Here is a 16,009-nt window from a genome sequence, read left to right as displayed (position 1 = left end):
AAAAACGTGCTAGTTTACAAGGTTTTATATCCCACGATAAAAAGCGTTGAATCTAGAAGAGTTTTTTAAGCAGAATTGAAAACTGAAAACAGAAAAAAAATAATTGACTACAAGCTCATATCTCCGTTTATTTGCGAAGAAAAATTTTGAATTTTGGCACAATCATAGAAGGCCACATGGTGCATATTTTAAGACTACTACGCTTACTGGAAGTTGCAAACTCAGCCTACTGCGATTTTTTTAATATAAGTTTTTACACATTTTAGCCAAAAATTTAAATTATAAATTTAAAAACTTTCGCATCTTGCGAATCATTTTACCCAGAAATGAATGCTTTCTTACGCATAAACAAAAAAATCCTGCGAAAAATCCAGACGTGATAAAATTATGTCCAATGAATTTTTGTGATCACCGCACCAGAAAATTATAATTTAAACTTGGGATTTAAAAAAAAATAATTTGTAAACTAGTGTTATCGTAGATTTCCACTCTTTAAATGTAGCATGGATGGAAACTCATTTTTTCATCCCTTAAATCGCATAAAAATGTTATTCAATACTGTTACTCATTGTCAAACGATTCGTATTTCGTGTTCGATGATCTAAAAATCGCGCAAAACTACGTCATGATTCCCACAATTGTTCTTATCACCTCTGTTTACATTCCTTGATGACATCAATTGTTTTCCTTCAGAAAACTACAAGAATGAGGTAGCGATTTTATCTAAACCACTCATGAAAACATTTTTGGCTTTTCCAAATTAGGACTACAAAGCGACGAATCCCACAGCGCACGTACTTCCTAATCTAACTAGAACACCGAGACACAAAAACCTCCACGTTTTGTTTTTCCGACGTTCGACATCAAATATTGACAAAACAATTCCTTTCGTTCCTAGCAAACTCTTTATTTTATTGGTTAACAGGAGTGTAATCCACCGTCTCCACTTTTTATTTCTTTCAGATAGCGATAATTCCTTATCAAAAAACTTCAGTTGTGATTGTGATCTCAAGGTGGAAACATCGTTTTGTGTTTCGTTGTTTTATTTATGTCCAAATAGAAAAAAGACACTCCTCGTGCTAGGTCAAGTGTGAGGTGACCTAAACCTTGTTGCAACCATCGGATGAACGTAAATTCTCTACTCTTTATTGTTCTTTGCAAAAGGATTACGACTGTTGAATCGGCCTTCAGGGATTTGTTGAGATGGGTATGTACTTCGAAAGAAACGAACATTTTAATTACTTCTTCCGTAATGAAAGTGCAGATTAGGGGCTGATTTTTCTCACCTCTATTCACTTCTGACTTTTCAGTTGAACGTGCTGTTAGCGTGATTACAAAACCAACATCCAAATTAGGTTTAATTGCTTAATTGTTTTTGAATGTCAAATAAGATTATATCTGCTAACGAAAGTAGGAAATGTGGTTTTCTATTGAGGTGCGAAAAATTCAGACGTGAAATTTTCTCAGGTGGAAGTTTCACTTTTTGAACTGGCAGCAAGGGCGCGTTGGAATAATTAAATACAGTCGCAATAGTAAACATACTCGACGCATTTTTACCGATAAAGTTACGATTTCGATATGACTCAAGATAAGATAACTCGTACGAAAATTTTGGAATCTATTCTTTTATTTTATTTGTTTATTCCTAGTAAACTCCTTTAAAAATAAATGAGATCTTATCTAATTCGACGTCACCATAAATATCAAATCAAAATTCACAAATTCTTGTCTAATGTTTGCAGTGGCGTACCCATGGCCGTCCAGTCCACTGGACTCTACTTAAGACAAATACATTCTTTAAAATGACCACAAATTAATTTAAAAAAAATTCGTAGGTACTTGATTTGTTATGCTTGAGCGGCCAAGTGTCCAAATTGCAATTTGTAAACTCGCCGCTTATGCTCCAGTGGCGTATGACAATTCAAGCAGCCGTCACAATTGCAAGTATTTAGTGGGCAAAACTTCTTCCTGTGCAAAATGAAAAGCATTTATTGAAACATTGAGAAATAAAACAAAGCTCGATTTAGAAACCGGAAAATTGCACTGCCAATTTTTGGTACCTCAATGGAGAAAATGCTCAATTTATCTAAACAATAGAGATAAATCGTGAAAACCACATATCAATCAAAATTATCGATAAATTTCGACGCTAACGAAGCTCCTCTTGGGATTGACCGTTAAATTGATAAGGAGAATTTCATTTCGCTTCAATTATGCAAAAATTGAGGAAATTGACAGTTTAGCAGGTGAATGAATGAAAATTTGGACGTTGTTACTCGCTCGAAGTGCTTCAATTTTAAGTTGATGTACGCATAACATGTCAGAATGTGGTGTGTTGATATCGATCTGTGACCTTCTTCTATAATTTATAGCCGGATTATGACGAGAAATCGCTGGATATGAAGGAAGTAAAGCACACTTCGGAAATGTACTTTTATTAGTAAGATCTGGCCCCATTTTTTGCGTCGGAAAGATATGAATTCCAACGGCTTGTGTAGGTTGCAGTTGCATTTTTTGTGACACTTTCCAAGTATCTGATAACAGTGAAATGAATATGAACATATCTTTGAGTCCTTTAATTAAACAAGCTCTGTCCTAGCAGATAAAGAACACGTTGTAACTCGTGCATCCTTAAATCTTATCGCCTATTGTTGTAATATCTAAATCGCATTCCGATTGTACCAATTTTCTATTACGCAAGACTATTCTACAAATTTGCTCAGATTAAAATACGAACAGCTCACGTGTAGCTACTATGCTAATAAGGTTTCATTTATTGGATTAGTCGTGCATATTTAACGTGAAAACTAGTACGAGCTGTTTTATTGTGCGAAATTTTTTATCAATGATTTGTTTTCTTATATACGCCACAACTTGTTACACATTTCCCACTTTCTAAACATTCATCCCACGTTTGATAACCTTCGGAGTGTTTTTATTTGGTTACGTGTAATGTAGTAATAAATATTGAATTTAAAAGGAAACTCTTCTTTTCGTTTTAGTAATCTGCGACGAGTACCGTGTGACAGATGCGTCCGAGTTTATGCTTAATTAAAGTGTTAACTGAATTTATGATGGAGATTGAGGTCAGGTTATAGTAACGATATGTGGTTTACAGTAGTGCCCGTTTTAAATGTTATTTTGAATGCTAAACTAGGTACTGTTATTCTTGATTATACGTCGGAAGCTGGGCTCTTGGCTTTTGCCGACGAGACCGAGTAGTTCAAGCAACATATTTGAAGGAAGTATAGGTGTCTATTTAATTTTATTTTTTTCACTGCTGGCTTGAAAACTTGTCCTTATGTTGTCTGCTTCCGAACTGTGAAATTAAGTTTCTCTCCTAGAAGTAGATAAAGAAACGCGTATGTTGGGTTGCTTATATTAAGTTTTTTAGTGGGGATGAAAACAAACGTCAAAAATAAGTGTTTTATTGGCTATAGGTTACAAATTTTTATTCAACAATGGCGAATAACTATATTTATATCTTGCGTGCTACAGTCGCTGCCAAACTGTTTTGGTCTTCAAAGTCATTTGATTGTCATAAATTGTAAAGCATATTTTATGTATTCAATTATTACTGTCAGTTTTGACAAAATTTGCACGTGAAATTGACAGTAATGCATAGTCTATACTCTTATTTTTTAAAATGTCGGTATATGCGAAATAATTTCGCCGCGACTGTAGTAGAGAAAAAAATTAAATATGTATATACAATATGTCCCCGGATTGAGTTCACAAGAGGGAAAAAAACTTTATTTTTTATTTTACAGAAAAATGACAAAGGAATAATATTTTTTGCTTAATTTAAAATAAATAAATCTTTAATTAAAACTTTAACATTATCAAGCTGTGTTCTGGAAATCGAAAAAAACAAAAAATAACGAAGAACTTTTTTATTTTAATTTAGCAAAAAATGTCAAAGGAATGAAATTTGTTTCTTAACTCAAACCAATTTCTACTATTTGATTGGCCCATTACCTGTTTTGCACATAGTTCAATTCTAACTCGTAATTTTTTCGACTGTTTCGAATTTTCTCAATTATTGTTAAGGATGCAATTGCATTTTTTTCCAATTTTTTAATACGTACACATTATTAGGAAAATTTTTCTTTAATCTCTAACGCACTATTTGATTTTGTGAATCCACAGCCTGCTATTATTTGAATACGATTACAAAATTTAATAAATAAAAATAATGAAAAAATTAATTTTAAGAGTACAAACTAATAATTTTGAAATTTTAATTGCAGATTTATCTGTTTTGAAATAAGCAAAAAATGTTAGTCCTTTGTCATTTTTTTGTAAAATGAAAAATAAACTTTTTTTCCCTCTTGTGAACTCAATCCGGGGACATACTGTAAATTACGAGATAGAAAACTTTTCTCGCTTTCTAATTTCGCTTGGGCCTTCTCTGCTTTGGTATATAAAGATTATTATCTTGTTATTTCCCTATTATTGTTATATAAATAAAATCAATATTTGTTATCGTATCAGACCATTGTGTTGTCGTCAGATTATAAGATTGTTGGAAGGTCAATTATTAAACGAGACGCAAATCTGTGTGGATAACATTTTAAGAAAGTAATCTTATATCGTTTTTGAATTAAATGTCTGCTTTTTTCGTTTTTCCTGTCGACTTTACCTTAAGAAAAAAATACTTCCCTCGTCCATTTATTAATCTCTTGCCTTTAAGAAGTTTCTTCTCAATCATTAGGGAATTCAGTAAATTTAGTCAAGAGGGAAACAGCATTGGGACTCTCTTATCAATTTATGTCTGTGGTTCAACAATAAATATCGCTCTATGAAAGATGCTTATAAGATTTAGTACATGTTGTGTAACGGTAAAATTGATGGAATTTTCTTTTTAATTCCACTATAAAATTGAAGGTTTTATGGCCGATTCGCCTGCGCAGTGATAAGGGCACAAATGGCTTGTCTAGTCTGGATTTTAAAACTCCAACGGATGCACAAATTTTCATTTTGATAATAGTATAATTAGCTGTCGCTTCCGTTGATTTATCCTAAAATAAATTAAATGTAGAAAATCAAGCTGTGACAGGTCACAAATCAGTCGATTCTGGATTATGGAAATGAGCAAAGAGAAATTAAATCGTTTTCCTCGTGTGAGTTGATTTACTGAACGATTCTTTCTTTGCAGATGTGACCATCTAAGCCCACCATGGAGGAGGAGGGCGAGCGAGGCCCCGACGAGGGCTATCTCCTGGTCAGGATCCACGTACCGGAACTCAACGTGCAGAAGTGCCTCCAGTTTCCTCGGGACCAACTCGTTTGGGACGTCAAACAGCAATGTTTGGCTGCGCTACCGAAGGTAACTTCTTCTCCACTGACAAACTCCAAAAATTCGACAGTGCACTGCTTGTCCACTGTAACTCTGTGTAGATACTTTGACATTTAGTTCTTAACAGTTGAGTCGACCCCTTACTCGACTCAGCTCCTCCAACAAATGAAGTTCTGTTTTTTTAACGTTTGTTTTTCCGGTGGCGCTGCTCCCAGGTGGCCACTTGGTATCGGGTAGGTAATTTTTGATTGACCCGTTTTTTCTTTTCACTTACTAATTGCATGGTTGGTGCATGGTTAAACCTACCTGACGCTTTACAACATCTAAATCGAAAAAAAGAGGGTTTGGGTGATGATTGCCGGTTAAGTGTGATGAAATTCTCATTGGCAGGTATTTACTTTCACGGCCTTTGCGTAACGCATTATTTCGTTGCGTGTTATGAACGGCCGAAACACCTGTACGCCACTGGCGTGATACCCTTGCGGCTAAATGACCGCTGACCTCGTGAGGAATCTCCCGTGATGTTAATTTTGACGGAACAAGGCGGCACTTTTGTTTTTCATTCACGACGGGGAAAAGTATTGTTGGAATTACAAAAAAATACACGCTTGAGAAGGAGGTGAATGTCACCAAAACATGAGAAAACGGATTCATAAATCCAATAGATAAAAACAGTTCGAAGAGACAATAGATTTTTGTGTCATGATCGCTATCGCGAGTGATTTCTTGGTATTAATCAAAACAATTAGAAATGTTTATAGTGTGATTAAAATTCTTCACTGCTGATCCTATCAGGAGCTCGTTAAATTTTATTATTTCAATATTTTAGTTTTCTAATTAAGAATAATTAATATAGGAGTTCGACTTTGAGTTTCTCACAATCGCTATCTTAGATATTGTACTAAAAATAAGAACGTACTTGAAATATCTCGTAATTACATTTTCAAAAAACTTTTAAGTGTTGCATGCCTCTTCACAAATTTTTGTACTTCACCCCGTGCATGTTCTGGAAATTTCTCTCGGGTTACCCATTTGACTCAGAAAGAGCAACTATACGACATTATAAAAAACTAAGAGGTATTGTCTTCAACAAAGAAAAAGAAAATTGCCAAGTGCACTCTCGACGTGAAATTCTGGGAAATCCATTTTGATTACTGGTAAATAAAAGGAAGTTGGAGACTATAAATAGGAAGTAAATGTAGAACATGCTTTAAATAATTGGTGGTGACTGCCTTCCTGAAATTAGTCTTTACTTTATTCCTGGTAAAAAAGTTATTTTTTCTGCATAACTGTTTGTTAAAAATATTAATAAAAAAAATGAAACCACTTTGTAATAAGACGGAAACATGTAAGCGTATAATTTCATAACTTAACTGTGCAATGATACTTCTGTTTCCGTGGAAATAATTTCTTCTAATAACAATTTTTTGAAATACTGGAGAAATAATCCTATAATTACCTGCGAGTTATGGCAATAATAACTAATTTCAAGATGAGAATCCTCCTAACATAACTGTTGCTATTAATGTTCATTTACGATATTCTAGAAATGGGCCCCATTTTAGGTTGTTTATGGCACGTCGTTGTTCTTCCGTCTTGTTAAAAATAGCATTAAAACCTTCTTTCATTTTATTACCCTTCTAAAACAATAAATAGTTTTCACAATCGGATTACTATTGTGTTTTTTTTGTATGATCTGTTTTCCTGTTTGTATGTTTCACTGCTCGTGTTTAAATTCCTCAACCGTCACGATGAAGTCTTCAGTAGCTAAAATTACATCAATTCATGATAAATTGAATCGTTAAGGGACACTAGTGAATAGTGATGTATTGATAACATTTAATAATGCTAAATCATTCAGACCGACTAAGATTGAAACGTGCTTGTGCACAATTTAGATCTTGTAAAAGCCACGTCATTGTTCAAGTTTCTTCTTTTTAAAACAAATTAACATTGATGGTGGTTGCTTTGTTAGTGCAGAGTTGTTTTTCACAGGTCATTATGTATTAATTTTATACACGTGATATCAGAATTCCATTTGATAAGGAATTTTTCGAAGAATAATTCGACGTAACTTGAGATAAGTTTTGCGGTTTTGTCAAGAAAAATTGATTGTTCGTTGCAACGGCATGTACCCCTCCTCGAGTTAATTACACGGTCCGTAATAATTAATAATCTTCGTCCCGCCAGATTGTGTGGGCGTCTGGTAAAAAATCAGGGACGTGCGTTCTTGCAATAACCAATTATTGAAGGTTGAATTTAATGGCAATAATTACAAACGACAGACATTACCGCCCCGTTTCCAATGTTTAGAACCCTGCTCCAACAGCCTTGGAGTCTTTAGCTGCTAGAACCGAAACGTCCGACAAAAAGCTGTTAATCTGCATCTCATTTTAACCTTTTGCACTTGCATGTCTCATGGCCGAAAGCAAACGTCTTAACGAATTCGTGCGCTGTTGTGTTTGCAGGAACTGAAAGAAAGCTTCAATTATGGACTGTTTTGCCCTCCGGAGAACGGCAAGGCCGGAAAATTCCTCGACGAAGAGAGGAGGTTGGGCGATTATCCGTTCAACGGACCTGTGGGCTATCTCGAGGTATAGAAAATTTCATGAAAAAACCAACATTGCTTCAAGCGGCTTTTATTGCAGTTAAAGTACAAACGGCGGGTCTACAAGATGATGTCCTTGGACGAAAAACAATTGAAGAGCCTGCATACTCGAGCCAACCTACGTCGCTTTCTCGACTACGTCAACAACGGCCAAGTGGAGAAAATCACGAAAATGTGCTCAAAGGGACTCGATCCCAACTTCCACTGCCAAGACTCAGGTGGTAAGTCCTCCGACTTTTTTGTTTTCAGTTCGTTCACCGCCATTTCTGGTTAGTTAAAATCACAATACGCTAATTTACTCTGGTTAACCACAAATAGGAAATGCTTAAGTATACTTTATTTGCATAGATAATGTAGCAAATTGAATTTGAATGCTTGGGCTTCCATCAGCGTTGAAACAAAACTTGCGTTTGCAGAAACCCCTCTGACGATAGCGACGGGGATAAAGAAGCCCGCAAAGGTCCTCATCGCTCTCGTGAATGGCGGTGCCCTCTTGGACTACCGCACCAAAGACGGCTCCACAGCCATGCACCGATCTGTGGAGCACAAGAGTCTCGAAGCAATGAAAACCCTTCTCGAACTGGGCGCGTCCCCCAACTACAAGGACGGCAAAGGCCTCACCCCCGTCTACCTCACCATCACCCACAACGCCGATCCCAAGTTCACTGAATCGCTCCTCCACGACCACGCAACAACTGGAGCTCAAGATCTGCAAGGTTGGCAAGAAGTGCATCAAGCGTGTAAAACGGGGATGATGCAGCACCTGGAGCATCTGCTCTTTTATGGGGCGGACATGAATGCAAGGAATGCATCGGGCAACACGCCGTTGCACGTGTGTGCGGTTAATAATCAAGAAAGTTGCGCGAGGCAGTTGTTGTTCAGGGGCGCTGATCGAGGGGCGCTTAATTACGCCAATCAGACGCCGGGACAGGTGGCGGTGATCGCGGGGAATATGGAATTGGCGGAGATTATTCAGAATTATAGACAAGAAGATGTTGGTAAGTTGGTTTTTGAGACGTTGATCGTGTTGCATGGTTGCATCTTGTGCACGTTTTATGGTTGATCAAAAAATGTTACCAACTAACAGTTTTACAGTATGATTTTTTCAAATATTCAAATATTACAATCGGACAGTTGATAAAGTGAAAAATTTTTGCTCACTCTTATTTTTGATACCACTCCAAATCATACTGGAGCAATATTGTTTTTTGCATGCTCTGTTTTTGATTGGCTGTTTAACATTCTTTTTTCATATAAAACTCACATTTTCTCAATGTTCTCAAAGTTCGCAGGTGAAAAAGGAAAACTTTAATGTCGCAAGAGACTTCCATAGGTTAAGTTTTTGATAAAAAATTTCATTTGGATCCTGAGAGATTTCATTTCTGTTCTATCTTTAGATTATCTCAGATGAAAGTATTTCCTACATTTTTGAGTATCCTAATCTGACATGAAGTTATCACACTTAAGAATATCAAATTCAAGTTGTTTACTGAAACTCTTTAGTTACTTACAATTACAGGGTTTTACGGAAGTGTGATTAAGGTTTTTAAATAGTTTTAATATTTATGATCTTCTATTAATCAAATTTTGTAATTATTCTTACTCGTTTTATTGCATTTCAGAACAGACTTGCATTCTACCAACCATTAATTTGATTGATTTAAAATAATTTCTAAACGTCAGTTTCATCCTAGTGTTTGGAAACATACGTTTAATGGCACAGTTTAATTAAATTGATGACTAAAATTTAATGGAGTTTGTAGAAACTAGGCTATGATTTGTTAAGATTTTTTATTATTATATTTATTCATGAAAACTGCACCACTATTTATTATGTTGCAATATGCAAACCGTGCTCCCTCCAGTCATTCAAACATCAAAAGTACAAATTTACTTCATTTCATTTATATCAGAAAGCACTCCATTTAGTTTGTGTTTGAAAACCGTATATTTAGTGATTACGTGAAATGAAATCCGGCAAATAATTTCCTGAGTAAATCCCGTACTGTATTTTGTAGTTTTGTGCTTCAAAACGGTGAAAACTTTAGTTTTCATGGTTTAGGAGCCCCCCGATAAGTAGTGCCTAATCACAACGTCCAAATAGAATGATTTGAACCCAAACCATATTGGTAAGGCTTGAGAAAGCTCTCGTTTTCCGATAGATTTTTCTCAAATTGTTGGCCCCGATTTAGTAGAACCCCACCACCGGCCCAAAAAGTCAGGTGCGAGGTAATAATGTGTAGACGTGCAACCATGTGACTGATGTCTTAGCGATTAATCGAGCACTTTCTAGATATTTAGCGTTAATATTTCAGTCCCGTACCGCGGCCCACCCAGCTATAATCCGAAGCGTAGGTCCGCCATAGGATGGCTGAACAGAGCCCCATCCATGACCACCTTAGCCTTACCTCCAAGTCCTTGTCCCAGCGACCGTTCCTCGGCCCCTTTCAGCTCGGCAAGTTCGAGTCTGAGCGATAGCAGCAGTGCGCCACCAGGCCACGAAACAGACACTGCCAGCATCATCACAGGTATTTCATAGTCTGTTTAACCGAACCGGATGGTGACTTAACCGAACCGAAGACTTGAGTTACGTCACAATCTTATAATATTCAGCTTATGCATGCTCAGTGGGCATTAGTTCGATTCATTTGGGAATGGCTCGATTTGGTCGCTTCGGTGGCGACCAACGACGCGGATTGCGCTAGCAGACACCCATAAGCATTTAACTTGCACGTTTTATAAATCATTTGATGTTACTCAGTGCTTGCACTGGGTGTTGCAGATAAGAGTTTGGGCGATACCAGCGACATCATCAGTGATAGCTCGGGGGTGGGCACCGCCAACTCAGACACTACGTATTTGGCCACCCCCGGGACCATGGTGGTCTGTATAGAGTCCTACACGCCGCAAGAAGAGGGACATTTGAGCATCAGGGAGGGCGACATCCTTGAAGGTCAGTACAGTCTTCAGACTTTCGTGACTTCTGCCTCTTAATTATAATGAAATAATGAACATTTGGCTTAATTCGTTGTTGTTCATTCAATTATTATAATCACATCATCATCAAAACCTGTAATCTCGGTAACCTTGAGATGAGGTGTACGCTTGTGCCTTCAGGATAAAGGATCAAAAAAGCAATGATCATTGTATTTTAGTTGTATTGTTATTTTGTCTTTGGAGGACAACCAGGGAGTTCTAACTCGTAAAAAACTGGGACAATGATGTCAGAACGTGACGATGAAGAAAATTTAACATACCTAATTGCTATAAAAAGTGGAAAATGGAATAGGGTCCTTCTCAAGCGGGTTCTTCTATAAGGCATATTAATCTTCATTCAACACTTAAAGCCAGTTTTTACATCGTAAATTCCAATCAAAGAAGTTGATTGACGTATTGTAAGAAAATGCAGTCGTTTACAACACGACTAATAGTAATTAATAGTCCACTAAAAAGCCAATTTTGTAGTCAATAACTTTTTGCTGTGGGTTTATATAATAATATATTGTAATCTGTCTAGAATTTACTTTATCAACACTTAGAAGTCCAACTCCCGTTGAACTTACCTCATTTATTTGATATTTCTACCTATTAAAAAGTTATTTAGGCCAAAATCACAGTTAATCCCAATCGGTACTTACTCGCAGTTTTACTGCAGATGAAATCGATTTTAAATTACGTTTGCAGCCATTTACCTCCTACGCTTTTTCACGGTAACCTACAAAGCACCGGTCGCTACTTTTTTTCGTTTTTTATCATTCAAAACAACTCGTGGTCGTCACGTTTTGACAGCTCTTTAACAAGGGTCTCTTTGGCAGTGACGGGTACGACCGATGACGGGTTACTGGAAGGCCTACCAAGAAGCGGAGGCAACAAGAGTGGTCTCTTCCCAGCTCACTGTGTCCAAGAAGTGCGCCTCAGACACAACGTCCAAGCTCCTATGATGGTGGCTCGAGACGCTAGACCCCCGAGCAAAAACAACAATCGAGTGCTGGGACGGCGGGAAAACACCTCCAAACACTTCGCCACAGCGCCGAGGTTAAAAAAGACGTGAGATTTTCATGATCTCTTTTTACCAGTCTTCATATTTTTGGTTTTAGTTATGGTGATAGCGAGCCTCGAACTGTGGTGCTTCACCGCGGGAAGAAAGGGTTTGGTTTCATCCTCCGCGGTGCAAAGGCAACGTCACCGTTGATGGAACTTACCCCTTCTGATAAGTGTCCGGCGCTTCAGTACCTCGATGATGTGGATCCAGGGGGTGTTGCCGACATGGCTGGATTAAAGAAAGGAGATTTTCTTCTTGCCATCAACAATGAGGACGTCTCCTCAGCATCACATGAACACGTTGTAGATTTAATTAGAAAGTCCGGAGATCTGGTACAGATGACTGTGATGAGTTTGGCACCACCGGTCACAACAGCGTTGCCTACGAGTAAAAGTACCATCTTACCAGGAGGTACAACGGAGGTACCGATCAGTAGGCAATACGCGACGTTACCAAGGAAGATGGGGAACTCTTTTGGGACGCTGGGACGGTCAACGCAGGCACCTTTACCCCCACGAAGAGACCCAAAGACTACTTTAAGTGTTGGCAGAGCGAGGGCGAAGAGCATGGTCGCTGGACTAGTTGAAGGATCGGAGAAAGAAGAGACTGAAGATATCACGAAATCGAGTTCTGCAGAGTCAATACACCAGATGACGCCGGGAGGCACCGGTAATTCCACCCCCGTTCAGCTCCGCACGGCCTCAATCCGTCAGCGACCCTCATCAAGTCGCATAACTTCCGCCGAACTCGAAGAACTTTTCCAGCGACAAAGAACAGACGGAGACGTCAAACACAAGTACAATTCCCTAATGAGTAGTTCGCGTTTCCAGGGATCGAACACTCTCACTCATCCCTCTTCACCGGCGAAAAGCCGAGTTTACGCAAGTGTCGCCGAGATGAAGAGGAGTAAAAGTAAAAACTCCAAAGTGCGATTTTCGAGTGACTTCCCCGGCTCTGGTGAACTACATCGTGACTTCCACAGTACCCCCGATTTAGCACAAGAAGTGTCGATGTTGCTCAACAGTAAGAATCATCGAAGTCAAGAGGATCTAGCGCTTCTGAACAATCGTACTTTGCCGCCGCCGACTCATCCACCCCCACCGCCGCCTCCAACGACCGTTCAAGTCGTGAAAGTTGATATTTCGAGAGGCGGACAACCGGACTACGATAATCTCGGGAAAGACTGTTTGGAAGAGAACGTGGTGTCTTCGTTTAAACCTACGACGAGTGCGAAGCTTTATGCGTCCCCGGAAGATATGAAAAGTGTTGGGTATAGATCGAAGAGTTTACCATCGCATTCTTCGAGGCCTGTGCGAAAATCGCATAGTATGAGGACTAATTATTCCACGTTTAAACCAGGACACGCGTCGAGTCCTGGGAACAAGAATAACAACGCTAATACGTACGCCCAGCCGATTAGAGCGTCGAGGTCGCACTCTACTGCAGGTTAGTTGGTATTCCTTCAAAGTCTTCTTTTATTAATTGGAGGTGTTTAGGTACCAGAGAACGGCGACGGAAGCTGAGCTCCAGCAAATCTGCGTCTAACATGGGAGGCCTAAGTGCTCCAGGAACCGCTCCACCGATACCTGAACCCGACTACAGTTGCAGCGAGTCCGAACGAGAGAGTGAAGAAGAATCGAAAGAACACAACACGGCCTCTAGGTTACCTACAGTACAACTCCAGCCAGTGGAGAACAGCGGGAACAGTAATACGAGGTATGTTTCCAATCTTTTATTCTAACATTCTTTCTCTTCAAATTGTTTCTGCCAAAATTTTATATACTCCCGTTTCCTTATCTCTCGCCTGGCAAAATATTCCGGATATTGCGCCTTTTCCAGTGGGTGCCAGTAGTCAAGTACCCAATCCGGTGGAGTCACTTCGCGCTGATAGCAGGTGCCCCCTGGAGAGGTCCAGAATTTTCGCATGTTCCAGTGCTGCTTCTCAAAGAGTTCTTTTTCACCTTTTGCTAATAAATCTTGAGCTTTGGCCGGGTCTTGTATGCAACTGTTACTGTCAAAGCGATCTCTCATCAGCACAGCGTTCAATCTATAATCGCTTTTCCGGTCGCACCAAGATTCAAGGGTGCGGAGAGCTTTTTTGTAGAGACTTTTCACTCTTTGAACGTGAGTTACAACACCTGTCGGCACAGACATGATGGTGAAGGGAGAAATGTCAAAAACGACAGCTTCTATAGTGATTCTGTTTGTTTCAGTGGGAGCAGCTCTGGCAGCAGCTCCATTCCGCACAGCTTCAGCGTCGAAGAAATCCAAAAAGGGAAATCGTTACTGAAGTCTTCCAAGTCTTACCCTGAAGACTTCCTGAAGAAACAGAACGACCTAGCCATCGCAACAATCGAAGACGGAGACAACAGCTCCTCCGGTGTCAGCTCTGACCAAGAAGTGCCAACCGGTGAACCGCTAAGCGCCCAAGAACACAACAGTATGACTCTACCTGCACCAAAAAGTCAAAGACAACACACAGGTGCGTTATCAATTGATAAGAAAAATAGGAAGAGTACTAATTTTTTTTCGTAGGGTTGTTATCTCGTCACGCTGTGTCGTTGGCTCAGCTGCCGCCCCCGATCGAAAGCGACGGAGACGAAAAAGAAGACTTCTGCCTTCCTCCACCGCCGGAATTCGGTGGAGCAGGTGGTAACCCATGCGCGGAGTGCAATTCGGAGGCGGTGTTGGCGCCGCCGCCACAATTCAGCGATAATCGGCAAGTCACGAGAGTACGAATCGTCGGGACAGTACCGAAGCCAGGGCCGGTCGCCACTAACCAGCCCAAAATGAAGCAGGGCCGGCTTCACAGTCAGTGATGTAGCGAGACGAATTTTTGATAATTTTTTAAGCAGTTAGTGCGAATAATTCCGTCATAATTCCATTATCATAACTATTCAACTCATCCTGCCAAAATATTCATAAATCGATATTTTTGAAATTATAATGTTGTACTGTGGTAATTTTAAGTATATTTATGTTTGTTTTTCGCGATATCTATGAATTTTTATCATGTCTGTCTGTATTTAGTGGCCTAAGTATTGTGTATTATTTCGTGTAAATTCTGCTCAATTAATGAATTGCCTAAATGATGTAAATATTTTTAAACGGTAATTGAGGGGAACAGTTTTTGTATGATTGTGTTTTGTACATTAACTGTGCTTTTTATTTAAACTATCTGGAGGTAGTTTTAATAAAAAACTTGCACATATTACGTGTGCCATACTGTACGTGTGCATATACTAGTGTTTGCCAAAATCCACTCACAAAATCGCACTTACAAATTTTTGTCAAATTGGTTTTTGTGGACACTGTATATGATTATTACTATTCAATTATCATTTGTATTTACTATTTATTTTAATGATATGATTGTTTATCTCCTGAATAGTAATAATCTTTTATGTATTCATCAAGCTCGTTCTTTGGAGTAAAACTGGCTGTATTAATTTCCTTATTTTGAATCTCGTAAATTAATATTAGGTACTGCATAACATAATTCTCGTAAAACAAGAACAAGCAACATATTTTATTCACAGAAATGGTAAAAAAACATCACCACTTAAAAAGTCGTGATATTTTCTTACTCACTGAATTTTAACTTTCTTGATATTGTATGAGATAACAATCTTCTGTTGTTGAAACTACTAAAAATGATACGTCATATAGTCACGATTATCTCACTAATAAGTGTATCTACCCTATATTAAGCGATCTTTTATTCTTTGTGATATTAAATACACGCGTTCTGAACGAAACTTGCAATAAACCGTTTGTAGGAAGTTTTACACTGTTTTCTTGATTATTTAATAAATAGTGTTTAAACCCATTTTATCTTTCAGTTGTTTGCTCTTTATTTATCATGCTAAAAATTAGGCCCCATTGATTTTCCCATTTATAAAATGTAATGCTTGAACTAGGCAAAACACTGCATGTAGAGATTTGTATAAATAAAAATAATGATTGTTTTTGCACTTTATTACAGATACGCAACCATCAAATGTGTTATGGAAATATAACTTTTTTGTACATATTTAATAATAAATTTATGATAAGATTA

The 16,009-nt window shown here is 38.3% G+C and overlaps 1 protein-coding gene and 1 pseudogene across 8 annotated transcripts in view; one reads left to right on the top strand and one right to left on the bottom strand.

Moving 5' to 3' along the window:
* Prosap (SH3 and multiple ankyrin repeat domains prosap) overlaps positions 1 to 16,009 on the top strand; it is a 22,777-nt gene extending 6,768 nt beyond the window's left edge. Inside the window, exons 1-13 of one of the 8 annotated variants that reach the window (XM_088042824.1) lie at positions 1,046 to 1,207; positions 5,159 to 5,329; positions 5,515 to 5,532; positions 7,768 to 7,893; positions 7,948 to 8,128; positions 8,324 to 8,905; positions 10,223 to 10,435; positions 10,669 to 10,860; positions 11,723 to 11,954; positions 12,005 to 13,395; positions 13,446 to 13,665; positions 14,163 to 14,431; positions 14,485 to 16,009. In XM_088042824.1, coding sequence (XP_087898950.1) covers positions 5,180 to 5,329; positions 5,515 to 5,532; positions 7,768 to 7,893; positions 7,948 to 8,128; positions 8,324 to 8,905; positions 10,223 to 10,435; positions 10,669 to 10,860; positions 11,723 to 11,954; positions 12,005 to 13,395; positions 13,446 to 13,665; positions 14,163 to 14,431; positions 14,485 to 14,768 — 3,858 coding nt within the window. In that variant the 5' untranslated portion in view covers positions 1,046 to 1,207; positions 5,159 to 5,179 and the 3' untranslated portion in view covers positions 14,769 to 16,009. Of the gene's footprint in view, positions 1 to 1,045; positions 1,208 to 5,158; positions 5,330 to 5,514; positions 5,533 to 7,767; positions 7,894 to 7,947; positions 8,129 to 8,323; positions 8,906 to 10,222; positions 10,436 to 10,668; positions 10,861 to 11,722; positions 11,955 to 12,004; positions 13,396 to 13,445; positions 13,666 to 14,162; positions 14,432 to 14,484 lie in introns of those variants that run through there. The other 7 variants (XM_088042826.1, XM_088042823.1, XM_088042825.1 and 4 more) reach the window with 7 other exon arrangements.
* LOC148170071 (NADH dehydrogenase [ubiquinone] 1 beta subcomplex subunit 9 pseudogene) lies at positions 13,687 to 14,103 on the bottom strand (annotated as a pseudogene).

This window comes from Gnatocerus cornutus, chromosome 8 (genome assembly GCF_029298725.1).
Source record: "Gnatocerus cornutus isolate USDA-ARS CGAHR chromosome 8, icGnaCorn1.1, whole genome shotgun sequence".
Lineage (NCBI taxonomy): Eukaryota > Metazoa > Arthropoda > Insecta > Coleoptera > Tenebrionidae > Gnatocerus > Gnatocerus cornutus.
Note: the sequence above shows the minus strand (reverse complement) of the source record. Positions and strands in the feature narration are given on the sequence as shown.